The 17,033-nt window shown below is 33.1% G+C and overlaps 3 protein-coding genes and 1 long non-coding RNA gene across 5 annotated transcripts; 2 read left to right on the plus strand and 2 right to left on the minus strand.

Moving 5' to 3' along the window:
• Positions 1-57: 57 nt before the first annotated feature.
• LOC103850946 (serine/threonine-protein kinase BLUS1) lies at positions 58-5,357 on the minus strand. Its single transcript, XM_033284000.1, has 22 exons — positions 5,116-5,357; positions 4,539-4,628; positions 4,262-4,495; positions 3,929-4,183; positions 3,621-3,745; positions 3,489-3,533; positions 3,300-3,381; positions 3,135-3,203; positions 2,881-3,051; positions 2,729-2,788; positions 2,542-2,610; positions 2,349-2,474; positions 2,149-2,222; positions 1,787-1,984; positions 1,591-1,664; positions 1,442-1,518; positions 1,170-1,286; positions 1,056-1,098; positions 899-945; positions 739-800; positions 553-604; positions 58-348 (listed from the first exon to the last, which is right to left on the minus strand). Exons 3-22 carry the CDS (start codon positions 4,427-4,429, stop codon positions 307-309), a joined length of 1,956 nt encoding a protein of 651 aa, XP_033139891.1. The 5' UTR covers positions 4,430-4,495; positions 4,539-4,628; positions 5,116-5,357; the 3' UTR covers positions 58-306.
• A 461-nt stretch (positions 5,358-5,818) lies between these two features.
• LOC103850947 lies at positions 5,819-8,457 on the plus strand. The gene has a single exon (XM_009127755.2). It carries the CDS (start codon positions 7,387-7,389, stop codon positions 8,095-8,097), a length of 711 nt encoding a protein of 236 aa, XP_009126003.1. The 5' UTR covers positions 5,819-7,386; the 3' UTR covers positions 8,098-8,457.
• A 1,711-nt stretch (positions 8,458-10,168) lies between these two features.
• Positions 10,169-15,543, plus strand: LOC103850948 (beta carbonic anhydrase 1, chloroplastic). 2 transcript variants are annotated; one of them, XM_009127756.2, is made up of 9 exons: positions 10,169-10,412; positions 12,949-13,024; positions 13,179-13,328; positions 13,441-13,489; positions 13,581-13,697; positions 13,829-13,882; positions 14,121-14,206; positions 14,366-14,471; positions 15,182-15,543. In XM_009127756.2, exons 2-9 carry the CDS (start codon positions 12,972-12,974, stop codon positions 15,344-15,346), a joined length of 780 nt encoding a protein of 259 aa, XP_009126004.1. In that variant the 5' UTR covers positions 10,169-10,412; positions 12,949-12,971; the 3' UTR covers positions 15,347-15,543. The 2 variants fall into 2 exon arrangements, with proteins under 2 accessions (XP_009126004.1, XP_033139892.1); XM_033284001.1 differs by lacking the exon at positions 10,169-10,412 and adding an exon at positions 12,833-12,869.
• LOC117131721 lies at positions 10,465-12,579 on the minus strand. Its single transcript, XR_004454898.1, has 2 exons — positions 11,877-12,579; positions 10,465-10,827 (listed from the first exon to the last, which is right to left on the minus strand). It is a non-coding gene; the product is annotated as an uncharacterized LOC117131721 (long non-coding RNA).
• Positions 15,544-17,033: the final 1,490 nt, after the last annotated feature.

A 17,033-nucleotide genomic window follows, 5' to 3' on the forward strand; every position in this document is an offset into this window, starting at 1 on the left:
CCCAACAAACAATGAAGATACTTTTTTTTTTTGACATCAACAATGAAGAAGATACTATTAATGCAAGCGCTGCGATATATATAGCACATCATAAACTACATAGGTGGCCCAAGGACAATAGACAAACATTGTAGTAGTTGTCACATAATATATGAACCTGTCAAATAAATTACACCCAACAAGTAAAAATATATAAACACAAATCTCTCTTTCTTCTTTGGTCTTGAAAGGGAACACGAGGCTTTAGTCAAGATCCCCTGTCTCTTCCCTGCGCTTGTTTTCTGTTGTCTCCATGACTTGCGAGACTTAATCGTTTCTCTGTGTCAACACGTTTAGCTGATTCTCTAACTGCAGATAACAAGAACAAAGATTTACATTTAGCGCCAAGGATAGTGAAGGTTTATAGAGTTGCATCATTTATTTAGTTTGTAATTTATGTATAAGGTTTTATCTCAAGAGCTAGTGATAGTGAATGAATGAAGTTAAACTCATGATCTCAAATTATATAATTTAATGTGGGGAGTTCTTGCTAGAAAATGCAAGAAGACAAACCTGCCCATTCCTCTGCTTGTGTTTCTTTACTTCTTCTGTTAGGCTCAAGAAGCTGTGACATCAAAGATGAAAAGCAAACATGTAATTCAATGCTTTATGTTAAAGCAAAAGACGCGTTTTAGTTTTGGTCACGATGGTTTGGGCATAGAATCGCCTGGTGGCAAAAGAGATGGTATATATATGTACCTTTGTTGGAGTAGCATGAGTTGGGTTTGAAGTTCTCTCTCTCGTAGAGTTGCAGGAGGCGTCTACATAATACATACATGATATCAAATTCGGGTTAATGAATATTATTTGATGTGATGGCAAATTTGAAAACGTGTTTTTTTCTCTCTTATTCTTTTACCTGCAATAGCTCATTGAGGCTTGTCTCGGGTGATCCAGGTTGCTTGACTATGAAATGGGGACAAAAACAAAACGCTTACGTTCAATTATTCAACAAAAAGGATGTATAAGATCCCACAAAAAAACAAATTTATAGATGAAAAGGATTATAGTAGTACCAGAGGTTTGCTCCACGTATTTAACTAGTCTCAGAATCTCTTCCTGTCATGACAAGAGTTGTTAACTAACGAACGACTGTAAAAGTAATAATCCTCATAAGTTTAAAAATTTACCCGTTGCATGGTGTTTTGCTGCAAAATCGACTGGAGGATTGAAACAGCCGTTGCATTGAGGGAGCTCGGGCTGCTTGAACCACCACCAAACGGTGTGAATGACGAGTTCGTAGATCCCTAATTGTACCCAAAAACCGAAACACATCTTCAGTTTCCATAAAAGACAAACTAACTATCCATATATTGCTCTTTCATGCTTCTACCACTCTGTCTAAAGGCTATAATAGCTTCAACAGAAATGAAGTTTATAGAATACGGTACTTGTTATATACCTTGGGACTCAAATCAGCTGATGTGACTTTAAACCGTCCCTTGTGCTCCACATACGGCGCTTCCGACGTCTCGTCCACTGCATAAATGGTATTCAAATTGAAGACTCTACAAGAATTACATGTACTGATAAGGATGGGAGGTTAGTTACCAGTATCTCTCTTAGTGCGATACAATGATCCACTGTAGCTCCGCTCTGTTTGATATTTACGCTGTTGAAAATCCCTGCAGAAGTAAGTCAAGAGGCCTTTAAAATTAACTCATCTCTCACTAATAAGAGCTTCAAAACCAATGAAGCATGTCAAAATAGGTTTAAACACAAAAAGTAATGTTTTGAGGATGCTAACCTCTCAGCATCGGATGAGGTTTTCTTTGGAGAGAAAGTGCCTTCTGGTAAAATTGAACCGCTCGAATATTTCTTTTGTTCAGAAATTACATGACGTGGTAAAGAAGAGATCTGTGCTGCAGTATCCTCTTCTTTCGTGGTGTGCGCCTGAGTTCCAATAGTTTCATTGTCCTCGTCCTCGTCGATATCAAAGCAGCCTCTGCATCATAGCACATGTATAATGAAGGGATATTTATGGAGCAGGTTTGTCAAATTGCTATACTACTCAATGAAAACACATCATGTGTGCTAGTGCCTTTCAAATCGGATTGGTTAAAATCCATATCTACAGGAGCTAATATAAATTTAGAGAATAAGATGTACTTGAGTGCTTGAAGAGGTTTGCTTGGAAAAGAGGCGAAAGAACTCTCTAAATCATGAATGTCGTTCAATTCGTCCTGAAAATAATAAGAGAAAGAAAGACATGTTGAGTTGACATCGTTCAAAAGTTCGAACTTAGAAACCTAGATTTCGATTCCCAAAAGCAGGCTGATAACAGTAAAGAGAATCGTTTTGAATAATACATCCTGACTAGGAGCTGTTTCTGAGCTGCTAGCCCTTTCAGGGGAAAGAGCAGATTCATCTTGTATTTCACATTGCTTTTTGTTGAAATCAGGCTCTTCCGCATGTGAACTATCATCATCTGAAATCTACATGACCGCCAAAATTAGTCCCTCGCATTGTATAATCAACTAAACAAGAAAGTTGATAACTTACAAGAGCAGCCTGATTCTTTAGGTCCTCGAGATTGAAATTCCAAGCGCTTACTCCCCTAATGTATTCTTGCTGCAGAGAAACATAAAGTGTGAGTATAGATGTCAACAAAATTCAAACACGCATTCAAATTCGACTATCATAAGAAGTTTGCATTTAGAGAGAATTTGTAGAAAGAATACAGACTTGCCTGTGATAAGTGTGCTTCGTATTCAGACTTGTTTTGCATTAGAAGATCAGCTTCTTTTGACTGAAAGAATGAATTCACATATCAATCAAGCTTTTCCAACAATTTTCCTCCCCAGCAAGAGTCAGAATAAGTTTAAGGGATGGGGCACATACCTTTATCGTTCTATAGCGTTCACCTAATGGAGGAAGACCATTAAGAATTGCTTTAGCCATGTAATCAGGTGCACGTGCTTGTTTGAAAAAAGGATGCTTTAAAAGCTTTTCTGACGTTGGACGCTTCTTTGGGTCCTTGACTAGGCATATACCCACCATTTCTTTGAAGGCCTATTAAGTCCAAGCAACCGTTAAGATGAAAAGAAAAGACAAGAAGCCAAAATGATACAAATTAATTATCATCACTCACACACTTTTGAAAATCTTTTATCTCTCTCGTAGTCAAGTCCGGGAGGTGCATTTTGTAAGGTCATCAGCAAAACCTGCCAGTGATATTACCAGAAATAGAAAATATACAAACTGAGTACCAGTGAGCAGTGAAGATCAATACAGGTAAAATGGCATCATTATAACTTTACTTTCATTGGCGGATACTTGGAAAATGGGGCATGACCATGAGCCAGTTCAAGTGCCGTTATTCCAAATGACCAAACATCTGCTCTGTGACATGGAAGAAATGTATCAGACAATACATCTAAGTAAATATGGTCGGGAAGCAATGTTTTAGCGTAAATGCAGAGCTTAGAATTTACAGAGTATCAACTTACTTGAAATCATATCCATGTAGTTGCTGCATAACCTCAGGAGCCATCCTATGCAGAAACAAGCATAAATCAGAAGTGCAAGATGTATCCACATAAACTGTCAGAACATGGCATTACTAAAGTTGAAAAAAGTACCAGCATGGAGTCCCAACAAATGTATTTCTGGAACGTTGTCTATCTCCTGTATCAAACATGCAAGCTGATACTCCAAAGTCTGCTAACTTAACGGTACCACTGGAGTCCAATAATATGTTACCAGCCTGCAAAGGAAACCATATGCATTACTAAAAACAATAACGCATCCTTTTTTTTGTGCACAAACAATAACGCATACTTATCCCTCATTAATAAATCAAAACAACATTCATCTAAGTAACATACTACAAATGTGAAGATTATTGAGCAAAAGTATTACACTAAAGGGAAACAAAGCAACAATATACCTTCACATCCCTATGGATATGCCCATGGGCATGAAGATATACAAGAGCTCTCAGAGTCTCACGGAGTAAAGTAGCGATAACAGGTTCCTCAAACCCGTCTTGATAAGAAGACTTTATTATATGGAGACAGGATCCTGCAGCCATGTATGGCATCACAACCCATAGCTGGTGCCTAGCGGTAAATGAGCAATGAGCTTGTAACACATTCGGATGGCTGATCAGACTCATTGTTTGCACCTCTCTCCGTATCCCATCCTACAAGATATTTCAGTTTCTGATTCATTCATTCAGATATTTCAATTTCTGTTCTAAGAAGGGAGCTAGAAAACCTACCAGGTCGTTGTTGCACTTTTCTAGATCAAGAACCTTGATAGCAACAACCTCGTTAAGTGGTATGCACAAAGCTCTGTACACAGTGGCACTAACACCATCTCCGATTTCTTCATGTAGCTTGTAGTCTTTTGCATTGAGAGGAAACTTCTTCTCTGATCCCGACCCCATAATTATATATTATTATTCACCTTCTTAAAAGCATATGCTATAGGCCAATGACACCGTAAGTTTCAAAACAGTTTTTACAAGAGAGGTCGAATGAATGAAGAGAGCATCATCAATCTGCGTGTGTTGTTTCTTCTACCTCGTCAGCATTTTACATTTCTTCCACCCAATGAAGTATCATCAATGCCAAAAATATATATATCTGCGCAAATAGAGCAGTTACAGTCAAAAAGTAAGAACATGCTTTCATGTCATTCAAATTGATAACAAATCGGAATCCCGAACTTTTTTTTTTTGAATTATACAGAGGTATCCTGGCTTCACAGAAGTGGTCCATACTAGTCACGTGTTATCGTGATAACTGATAAGAATGGAGAAGAATGTTGTCCACATATAGAGCAGCCCAGAGAGCTTGTTTCAAGCTCTACGATAAAACGAGAATGCAATTCGAATTAACAACTCAGAAACCTATGGCTAAGATCGTGGTTCACGCATTCGTTTTCGGATTCAGAATTTTTCTACACCGCACGATTGGTCTACCACCACTATGTCATCTCAATCGGATTAGAGAAAAAGAAGAATAAACTTATGTAGAGATTATTAAGATGAATCTGAAAAATCTTCCGATGACGATTACGGAAAACGAATTCGAAAAAAAAAGCAAATCTGGGAGAAGAAACCACGCTGACCTCAAGTCAAATCAACGAGAGGCGTTATTAAGCTGACTTCTCCTGCTGACGTCAATTGCGGCGGAGGCGGCGGCGGATATTGATCATTTGCGATCGATCTGCTAATGAGACGAAATGATTCGAGTTCGTGGCACGAGAATCTGGCTTTATCGTCTTCGTTGTCGAGTTTTCTCCTCCTTCCTCTTGTGTTGCTTTTTATTCTGTCGTCTGGTTTTCGCTTAGTAGAAAGAATCCGAGAGAGCGAGAGGAGCTAAGAGAAACGGTTTAACCGGGTGAAATATAAAATCGATTTTACTGGTTATAATTGTGTACCGACCAAACACAAATTTAGTTGAATTTGGACTATGAGAACCGGCGAGTAAATCCACTCGGACACGATTAATCGATAGGCGAATTGTTAAATTTTTTTTTTTTTTTTTTTTGGCTCATCAACAACATTCATTTCACCAACGATCCGGATACAAGAACTTGACCACAAGTGTTTATACCACTAATACAATGGAGCAATCTAGTATCGAATTGTTAAAATTTAGTGTCCGCAATTCTCTCTGATAGTTATTTTAAAGTTTTTATTACTAAAATAATTCTCAAAAAATAAAGTGATCAAAATAACATTTTTTTATTTTGAAATTTTTTAATATTTTTTTTTTATTTTTAAAAAACTGATCTTATTCTCAAAATTTTACTCTTTAACTCTAAACTTTAAGTTTATATTAGTTAATCCTAGAAATATAAATATATATTTACTTTTCGATAAAATTTCTTTTAGTCATTTTCTTCTTTGAGAAACTATTTTTATGAAAATAAATTAAAAAAGACTATCTAAGAGAATTTTTCATTTATAATTATTTTTTAGTAAGAAAACGCAAATTGATTTCACAATAATTATTTCATTATGTATCAAATGAAGATTATGATTATTTTGGTGAAAGATGTAGTTGTATGCCATTTTCCTTTTTATGGTAAAAAGTTGTATGACATTTAACGGGGGAAAGTAGTTTTACTTTTTATAGTTTTATCAGATTAGAGAGGTTTATTACAACTCACAGATGATGTTGACAAAATAAACTTTATTACAGTTGAAAAAATGAAACAAAAAAGTTGATTAAAGTTGCTTTCTTATTGTCTTGCTACGCATGTGCTTGGGAAGATTAGCATGGACAGCAATATCTGGAATATTGTTCAAATGATTATATACTGTTATAATATATATACAATTTTGTTTTAATATATACTTAGCATATTTAAATGTGATAATAAATATGTGGACATATCCAATCTAGTGTATGTTGTTTATCTTTAAAGTAAACATATAATATTTACATGGGTATATAAAAGTGCTTAAAATGTATTAGAAAGAATTCTTTTTTTATAAAATGAGAAACAGAAAATGTAATGAGAGTTTCTATTTTCAAATTAAGAAAATGAATCTTTTTAATAACAATGCTGCTGCTACATTTTCTTAATAACAATGCTTGAATAAAAAGATTACCCGACTAACCTGGAAGATTCACTCCGGTATGTTACCGCGAAAGTTAGTACTGATATGAACCAACAACTTTTAAAAAATATTTAAAAAGATTTAAAAAAGATTTGAGAAGCAGCATAAGAATTACCCGACTTATGCTGCTTCTCAAATCTTTTTTTGAGAAGCAGCATAAGAATTTTAAAAAAGATTTTAAAAAAAATTCATTTTCTTAAATATTTTAAGAATTGTAATCTTTTTATTCAAGCATTGTTATTAAGAAAATGTAGCAGCAGCATAATTTGGGGTTTTGAATCCTTATAAAATTTGAAAATATTTAAGGAAGACATGAGAGTTTCTAAATAGTAAAATTAATTAGCATCTGAACGATCAAACAAGGTTTAAGAGTTCAGTCCATATAAATATCTACCAAACTAATAATTAGAAGTCTGAAATGTTGTTTCTCACATTTTTCAACCATTAACTTTGTAAAATTATACACACACACGTTTGGATGGTAACATATGTGTTTCTGGTTATAGCAATTAAATTCTGATGATCTTTTGGAAATCTCATTATTCCCTGTAGTCGTCAGCCTTGACGCAACATTTCTAAAATAATACGATGATAATACTAATACGGTATTATTAATACCAATAAAACGATAAATTAACCTTAAACAAATACAAGGAAATAGATCACGTTTCCTTGTCAAAGCCGCCTCTTCTTGATGGTCAAGTAAACAAATACATTCATACATAACGCAGGCACATTCACATATATATACAAAGAGCAAGTCCAAGTGTATGAACAAAACAGAGTCAAGAAGACAGAATTTAAAACAGAATAGCGAAGATCTCATAACAATGCAGGATTTTTCTTCTACGGTGTCGTTTAGCCCTAGCTTCAGTTTCTACGTCTCGGGTGACGGTCACATCGTAGAAACCGCCGTTAGAGTTGTCCGTGAGTCACAGAGGTACTATTCCGTTAAAGTAGACGGAGACGGCGACGAATCTGAATTCGAGTTCGAAACGTCGCCGTTACGTGAAGAGAGCTTCTTCCACTTCCCAACGACGGCGGAGAAAGAAAACGATGCCGATCAATCTCTATCTTCGCCGTCTCAGTCGCATTCATCGTCGGACGATCCAGATCATGACTTCTCGCCGAGCAGATACTACTGTTTCTGGACCCCGATCCGATCTCCGGCGAGAGGAGATAGCTCCAAGAGCAAGTCTTCGAGACGTTGCCGGATCAAGGATCTTCTGAGGAGAAGCCGCAGCGACGGAGCCGTTTCGACCACGGGCGAACCGAAACGGTGTAGTTTCAAGGATCTTCTTCTGAGAAGAAGCCACAGTGACAGCGGCGGCAACGGTTCGCCGGTAGTGAAAGAGAAGCTTAAAACGGCGTCGCATAAGTCTACGAACGTTGGGGAAGTGAATATGAGAAGAGAGACTTATTTACCTTACAGGCAAGATTTGATCGGCGTTTTCGCCGGGAGGAGCAGATTCCGTCGATAAAAAGAAAAATTACATATAGCTCCTTGTTTTAATATTTATTTTTGTTTTTGGCCATGTAATTTTTTTTAGTGCTATTTAGTTCTTGTACTTTATATTTGCCACTTGTAAAGACTCTCGAGGAAATAGAGGTTTCTTGTGATGTCAAGGCATGACATGTAAAAACAAGCTGGTAGGTGGGTGACATCGCGTTTTGCGATGCTGACATAGGCTGTATTATATAGATGTGATGCTTGTTTCACTGGTTAACTAAGCATGCATGCTTGTGTGGTTACTTAACAGGGAGAGAGGTGTGTTTGAACGTGTATGTTTCTGTGTTGTGAATTAGTGATATAAGTTGAATAATAGCTGATAGCTATCTTATCATTCATGAATTTTTCCTTCTTAGACTGATGTTTTTGAAATAACTCTTCAGACGCATGCAGTGGCTTATAAGTTATGATAAAACATCATATGATTAGTGTAGCATGGCTTATCTTAGCTGGATTTCTTCCACTTTTTTATTTTATTTGGACCAGTTATACAATGTCTCAGGATATCATCCAGGTGACAAAAAAAAGCGAAAGTTTCATGTTGGCCAAAAAGTTATGTTATGCCACTTCCTCTCTCTCAATTTCCAAACGTAAAAAGACACGCTTGTCTTAACATCTCTTGAAATTCGTTCTATATGTTCGTTTTCCCCGCAACGAAGCAAGTAAATAAAGACAAGACTCTTCGCCTGGGCCTGCCTTCTATGTCAAGTAAATAATGTTGACATGTAACACATGTTGCATGAAAATGTCGACATAATTTCCTCATCTCCCGCACCATGTATACATATAAGTAGCAACACAAGCCCTTCGCACATTCTTTATTTCTCTTCTCTCACATCCGTACAGGAAGAGAAGCTCGTCAAGTATACGATGTTTTTGTTTATTCTATTTATCAACCAGACGGAAATACGGAGAAAGCTGCGCGTGTATAATAAAAAAGACTTGAGAGAGGGTGTTCGTATAGTACTCTTCTTTTATTCGATTTAGTTTAGTACTCTTCTTTTAATTCCTCTTTCGATATTGCAATCTCTTCCTTTACTTATATGCTTGATAGCATAAGTTCATGTTTGGTAGCAATTTGTACAAAGATATTTTGTTCTCATATCTAATTCATGCTGTTAACAAGCTCTACATGTTCCATGCTACATAAACTTGGTACTTTTTGGGTTTCAGTTTCTCTTAATGGCTCATCAGAATCACAGACGATTCTCTCATCATCTGCTTTAAAAGCCACACACAGGTAAGATAGATATAAACACAAGGCGATGGTGTTTATTTAGATAACGTTATCAAGAAAATGAAATATATAAGGGGAGCCTCTTGTTTTGGTGATAAGATCTTATCCTCGATTTAACCCACAGCCATCAATCCTTTCGTCATCTACACCACTTGTTTTTTTTATTATCCTTTCTTCAACCCTAGGGTTAAAACCAAATGTTGATAAAACTTTTAGCGGCTATTAAACAATTGTGAGATAAAGTTGACCAAAAAAACAATTGTGAGATAAGTCGAACTTAGATATGCTAAGATAAAAATAACTTTCTTTTAACTAGTTGAAATAACAGCATTTGAGTAATGTATTGTGGAATGTCTTCTTTTTTTGACATCAAAAGGTAAAAATGTGCAATGTTATGGTTAACAAGACTGAAGTTAGTACAAGATACTGATTGGATGTATCAATTTAAAATATACTAATCCAGAGGCATTCTCTCGTGCTAACAGTGAAGTGGTTTGTCTATATTATTTGTGACATCAGACTTACTATAACTCAATAATTACAGTCATTTTTTTCAAATCCTTTTGTAACTTTCAAAAGTTAGTATAAGATACTGATTGGATGTAACAATTTAAAATATTTGTTTTCGCTCAAAAACCTTGTATACCTTTGACATTCTACCATAATCGCCATAACAAAAAAAAAAATGGACAATCACTATCAAAACTAGAAAGGATTATTTAGAAAAAAAATCTTAGAGAAAAGATTATGAGAGAAGTATAGTCCTTATACACCACAAGAAAAGAAAGACACCTCACGTTTCGCTTTCATTATCCATGAGATCAGGAAACACCAAAGGCCCATCTTCCTTCGTTTAAATTGATATCTCAAAACACTCAAATACATCCACACATTAGTTACCTATTTACACTTCATATAATCTTTACGGTAGTACTATAACTTCTTGCTCTGTCTATTATAAATACCCTTTCTCTCTTCATCCCTCCCTCATTGCCTGTCCCTCCTCTTCCTCTTCTGGTTCCTGCATCAGCATATTCACCACCGACTGGGTATAGTATATACGTATTCAGTTCTGTACATATTATACATTCATTCGGTTTCTGTTTGTTTATACATGCTTGTTAATTTGTTGGCCAATCACGTAAGACAGAGGTTAGCTAGTGTGAATCTACGTGTAAAGTGATTTCGCCAAACTTCCAAAATTGTTGGAACATACTCGTGTTTCTTTTTTTTTCTTTTTCTGAATAAGTATAAACAATCCGTGCATTGTTTTCTCTTTAACGTGATGTAACGAGATTGTTATTTTTTTTATAAAAAAACTCATAATCTTAAAGCAAACCTGTTTCATTAAAATGGAGAAACTACATTTCCACTATCCGTCCATCGCATCCTTTCTTCCAAAAACACTTAACCATTCAAATTTGAACACTTTTTATTATCGTTTGCTAATTATATAATCGATAACTAGATTTTGACCCGCACGCCCGTGCGGGTCTATTTTTTTTTTAAAAAAATGATGATATTTGCTTCTTATGTCACTATTTAGGGTTGAGTAAAAAACTTGAATTCGAAGATTCAAACCAATCTTAATCCGAATAAGTAGTACTAATTCCGAACCAGAATTGATTAAATATCTGAATTATTCAAAATTTTGGTATTTGAATAATTGAAACCTAATCCGATCCGAACCGAATTATTTTGGGTATCCAAAATAGATTTATATACTTATATATATGATACTTTTAAGTTCGCATAAATGCTTGAAAATATATACAAATAATTAAACGTAAATATCTTAAATAGTTAAAAAAATACTCAAAACTCTAAAAATACTTAAATAATTATTAATTCTCTATCCAAATATTTAAACCAAACCTATTTAAATTGGTTATCCAAATCAGAACCAAATCTTCAAAGATCTGAACTGAACACGAAATCCCAAAAAGACCCGAAAACGAATCCGAACGTCCACCCCTAATCACTATTATATATATCCTATATGTGTTATCATAGGTTACAAAAATATGTCTTATCATATAACTAATCGTATTTTATACGTACCATCAAATAAGTTTTCTTATAATTAATAATATTTTATACGTACAATCATATAAATAATCACATATTATATTTTAAAACTTAATGTGAAATATAAAACCATAATTTAAGTTGGTGTTTGAAATTAGATTTTGTATTGTATTTTTATTATATATATTTAAAAAAATTATAATAGTTATTGGAAAATATGTTAGTAAAAATCAAATTTTGAATATATGTATATTTTTGAATGAATTTTTGATATAAATTAATTTTAAATTATTATTTTGATTTGAATATATATATCAAGTAACATAGATCCATTACTTTTTAATATAATGTAATGGACTTTCAATTTTTTTTAATAGCATAAGCCCATTATTGTTTTTTTTAATTTATTGCTATCCATGTTTCCAAACAGTACTATTTTTTAACTACTATTCATATTGCCAAACAATCCCAATGTGTACTTCAACTTTAATAATATAGATGTTAGACCGTATTCTACTTCATTTATAATGAAGTTTACTGGTATAAATTACCATATTTCCGATGCTTGTTATAATATACTTTGGTTTCTATTGTTTTTGAATGGGTGTGTCTATAAAAGAACCGTTGTATTGTAGTTATCTTTAAATCTTTGATAGTCTTTTTTTTGCCAAAAAAATCTTTGATAATTATTAATAGTTAATATAACGAGATCCCGTCCGTCGACCACTTTTTTTTGTGTGAGCTTTTTTATCCTTTTACTTTTGACAGTTTATACTGTAGACAATAAATCTATTGACTTTGAAACTATATATAGAAAGTCAGCTTAATTCAAACTTATATACATCTAGTATATAATCTTCAAATTTATATATTTGGAACTAAATCTCAAATGAATTCATAACTTTATAGAATTTGACTACAAATAGTAAAGTTTGATGTGTTTTTAAGTTTGAATATCCACTTTTACCTTATTTTTGGACTAATATCTTCTAAATATTAATTTAAAATAAATGGTCTTTCTTGTTGTCAACAAATATTTGCAAATATAAATACATGCAAATTGTCACGGTCCTCGTTGTTTGTTTTGATAAATAGCACAGATTTAAAAGAGTTCGAAAATAACACCAAAAGTTATGAAATACATGTGTATTTTTGGGAAAAAGCTTAAGTCAGTTGAATAAATGTTTATACACTTTTCCAAATATTTTCTAGAATTTTTGTTCTGGTACTATTGGATATTTTAAAGGTTTAAGTAGTTCTATAAATAAATTGTTTAGGAAATGAGTGTTCGTAATAATAATGTGGAAATATAGATAAAATTGAATTGTAGTTTAATACATCCTCCTAACGTTTAATTTTCTTTTGATTCACCACCTAAATAGAAAAGTTAATATCCTTTATTTGTATATAAAAGAGATTGCATCCACCTTTTTCTTCTTTTCTCAAATTCTAATTTGGTTAATTACTTTTTAGATAAGGTAAAAGAAAATAACTTTTGTTTCTGGTAAGAGACTTTGTTATATATATGTATAAGTTGTTTGGATCAATGACTGACAGTATCAGCGAAAAACTAAGAAGACATGGGAAGCCAATCATACGAAGACGCCCTCGAAGCTCTCAAGAAGCTTGTCATGTAAGTAGATGTTAAAGATATTGAAAACTGATAGAATCCAGAAGATTTTGTAAAATTATGGTTTTATAAAGTTGTTTTCTGATCAAAAGGAAGATCAGGAAAATAGATATTGTATATTAGCCTATAGTTCATAATATTTCCGTGTTACGAGCAGTGAGAAGGATGACCTGAAGACGGTGGCTGCGGCCAAGGTGGAGCAGATCACGGCTGAGCTTAAGAAAATCTCGTCATCGGACGGCAAACCATTCGATCCTGTGGAACGAATTAAGGAAGGCTTCGTCACCTTCAAGAAGGAGAAATACGAGTAATGAATCTCTCTTCTTGTTCTTCTTTCTTATCAATATTTTCGTTTTAGTAACACTAATAACCATGTCATAATTTGAAACTTAATTATACTGTATCTTAACTTTTTCCAGTACGAACCCTGCTTTGTACGGTGAGCTCGCCAAAGGTCAGAGCCCAAAGGTGAAAAAACGAAGAAGAAAAACAAATAAATTGTTGGTTGTATGTATTTGTTAGATAATAGTATATACTCATATACTATGAAATGGTGCAGTACATGGTGTTTGCTTGTTCGGACTCACGTGTGTGCCCATCGCACGTGCTAAATTTCCATCCTGGAGATGCCTTCGTGGTTCGTAACATTGCTAATATGGTTCCTCCTTATGATCAGGTAATATTTTATACAAAAGACCTCACCGAAAAAATACTTCTGTTGGTTATCAATCACTAGTTATTGATCAAGAAGGGGATGTTTGGCTTACGAAGGCATGACATGGCTTTTTATCTTAAATATAATTGCAGGTCAAATATGCAGGAGTTGGAGCGGCCATTGAATACGCTGTCTTGCACCTTAAGGTATCTCTCTCTGTATATATATTATATTGTTCTGAAAATTATTGGTATCATGAGGAAACTGTATTGTAAACGCATATACATATGTAAAAAAGCAAGCTGTGGCGATATGTAACGGGCCCGTCCAATGCCGTGGGTTAGATATACGGGCTGGGCCGTTTTTTGTGTGTATATCACAACAATACATGTGTATACAAATAAATACGTATAAACAGAAGTTTATTGGAATTTATGAATGTAGGTCGAGAACATTGTGATAATAGGTCACAGTGCATGTGGTGGCATCAAGGGACTTATGTCATTTGCTCTTGACGGAAACAACTCCACGTAATAGATTCTTTTCTTTTATGAATTATATATGTATATCAGCTTGTATATAAGTATGTTTTAAGTTTGCTAACAATCTCTAATTAACAAAACAAATGAATCAGATGAAAGTTATGTTTCTTGTTAGTTATTACGACGATATGTTTACTGAAATTGCAGTGATTTCATAGAGGATTGGGTCAAAATCTGTTTGCCAGCAAAGTCAAAAGTTTTGGCAGAAGCTGAAAGTTCAGCATTTGAAGACCAATGTGGCCGATGTGAAAGGGTATGTTTATTCTCCATTTATTCCTCTGTTATCTTATTAATCGTTATGAAAATCTTATAATACTAGACAACAGATCAGATTATATTAATCATGACTCGTTTTTTTTTTTTTGGCAACTCATGATTCCTTCTAATGTCAGTCATATAGTTATTTTTGTTATTTGATCAAAACTGTATTTGCTTTGTTAATAGTCTTTAGCATATGAGACATATCGAGGTTAATTAATCTTTCGATATGCTATATTTATATACAGTTTCAATATCTTTGATTTTTATAAACTAAACAAAAATAGCTAGTCAGAACGACAGAACCGTCTTTGATCATTTAAGCTGAAACATTAAAACATGAATCTTTTTAAAAATGTATATAAACTAAAATCTTTCGTTTGTGTTAACTCATCGAATAATGAAAAAAATTACACAAGAAAACAGTTTGAAACCTTAGGCGGTAAACACCATATATAGTTCCATGTACAAAATCTTGCAATGTTGTATTTGCTTGTTTTCAGAATTTTGGGTGTTTATATTATGTAGTATATATTTGTTCAGAAAATGTTTTTTAGGTTCCAGAAAAAAAGAAGAAGAAGGTAACGGGCCTAACGGCTATGACATAATTCTGTCGAATGTCACTATTGATATCACTTTTTTAACAACAAAAAAATAAAATTGATATCACAATGGTTTCTAATAAAAGTATGTTGAATGTTGTAGGAGGCAGTGAATGTGTCACTAGCAAACCTATTAACGTACCCATTTGTGAGAGAAGGTGTTGTCAAAGGAACACTTGCTTTGAAGGGAGGCTATTATGACTTTGTTAAGGGAGCTTTTGAGCTTTGGGAACTCCAGTTCGGCCTCTCTCCCGTTCATCCTATTTGAACCAATATATCATAATCATCTTCACCATCTTCATCACCTTTCTCTCTACTCTTGATCTCCCATCTAAATTAATGGCTACTCGAATAACTCTGCATCTTTATTTGAGTTAAGCTTCATTTTCTCAACTATCTACCCGACTTATAAAATGAATAAAATTGAATTCTGAATTTCTATATAAAATTTTAATTATATGCTTATTCGGTTTTAATTTGTTCTTTATTTAGTTGGTTCCGATTTATAACAAGGTGAAATGTCAAAATCATAGAATATTTAAAATGACAGAATAAAATGTTCATTAAATGAAAAGAATAATTAAATTAGAGGTTTTAAAATGAAAATCTGTTTTTATTTTCATTGAATTTGCGTATATTTTTCTACAGAATCACGAATTAAAAAATTGTTAAAATTGTTGTCTAGGATGGAGATGTGGCTGCCATATTAATTTCATTAATTAAGATCGATCTGGTCAAATCTGGGAACCTTCAGCTTGTCATTTCAATTATACATAACCAACGTGTCCCCTTGTAGATCATCAAACCCCCTCTACTTCGAGTGTACTCCATGCTTAATATACAAAATGTAATAGTGTCATGCATTATTTAAAAGACAGTATAATTTAAAATCAATGAAGGGTGGGGAACAAGCTTTAAAAGAACATATTAAAACAAAAGACAAAGATCATAAATTAAGAAGGGGTGCAGTTTTGTCACAGAAATTTATAGATTTTTTAGGGACGTGTGAATGTAAATTCGACCAATATAATTTCTGACTAGTACTTAATTTTCTTTTGTGTAAATTAAGGTCGCCAGGGCAATCAAGGATTGTGTCTAATCTCTCACTTCATAGTACATTAGAATTATTTTAACTAAAATCAGCACTAGGGAAACACAAATATTATTGTTACATACTACTATCTTAGATTGGAATCTTCATTGAAACCAAAGGAGCTAGTACATATTGGGTGTGATTGGTTGAGTTGTAGGAAGTGACTTTACCTTTAATTTTCATCTACAACCTTAAATACTATCAATCATGTTTTATCTTAGTTTAAAACTACAACCAAAATATTAAAATTACAGCAAAAACATACAAAAAATGGTTGTAAAAATCTTATTTTCTAAAGCCCCATTTTTTTAACTGTATGAAATTTCAAAGCTACATCCATTAAGCTAAATCAAAAAATTCTACAGACTAATTTTTAAAGCAAATTTTCTATAGTTACAGCCTAACCAATCACTCCCATTGTTTTCTTCTTTTCGTTATATAAATACAAGTAGAACTTCTAACATGCCATTAATTATCATATAATCTATTAATTTAGGATCTTATTTTTATTTACTACTAACGAGTTATAGTAGGATCACTTAAAAATAGTTAATATGACATATTTTATTATTTACATTAATAATAAACCAACTATAAATTTTAAATATTATTTTTTAATTATAATAAAACCTGTTGGGAAAGAATTTAACAAAATTTTACTGAAAATTTAAATATTTTTTAATAAAATAATGCATTAATTAATTTCGTAATTAATAATATAATATATTATAAATCAATGTTAATTAAAACTTTATTCTAGAACAAGAAAATAAATATTCTATACTTTTTATTATAAATTATATAATTATATTCTGTATTATATAAAAATATAAGTGATTTATGAATTAAATACGACAAAATT

This window comes from Brassica rapa, chromosome A02 (assembly GCF_000309985.2).
Source record: "Brassica rapa cultivar Chiifu-401-42 chromosome A02, CAAS_Brap_v3.01, whole genome shotgun sequence".
Lineage (NCBI taxonomy): Eukaryota > Viridiplantae > Streptophyta > Magnoliopsida > Brassicales > Brassicaceae > Brassica > Brassica rapa.

Bases quoted from the DNA above. Each gene is read 5' to 3' on its own strand.
- LOC103850947 (XM_009127755.2), top strand. From the start codon at position 7,387: ATGAACAAAACAGAGTCAAGAAGACAGAATTTAAAACAGAATAGCGAA.
- LOC103850946 (XM_033284000.1), bottom strand. From the start codon at position 4,429: ATGGGGTCGGGATCAGAGAAGAAGTTTCCTCTCAATGCAAAAGACTAC. The intron at 1,519-1,590 runs GTAACTAACCTC...CCATTTATGCAG, and splicing joins TCGCACTAAGAGAGATACTG to TGGACGAGACGTCGGAAGCG. The intron at 1,099-1,169 runs GTAAATTTTTAA...TTGTCATGACAG, and splicing joins AGCAAAACACCATGCAACGG to GAAGAGATTCTGAGACTAGT.
- LOC103850948 (XM_009127756.2), top strand. From the start codon at position 12,972: ATGGGAAGCCAATCATACGAAGACGCCCTCGAAGCTCTCAAGAAGCTT. The intron at 13,025-13,178 runs GTAAGTAGATGT...TGTTACGAGCAG, and splicing joins GCTCTCAAGAAGCTTGTCAT to TGAGAAGGATGACCTGAAGA. The intron at 14,207-14,365 runs GTAATAGATTCT...CTGAAATTGCAG, and splicing joins CTTGACGGAAACAACTCCAC to TGATTTCATAGAGGATTGGG.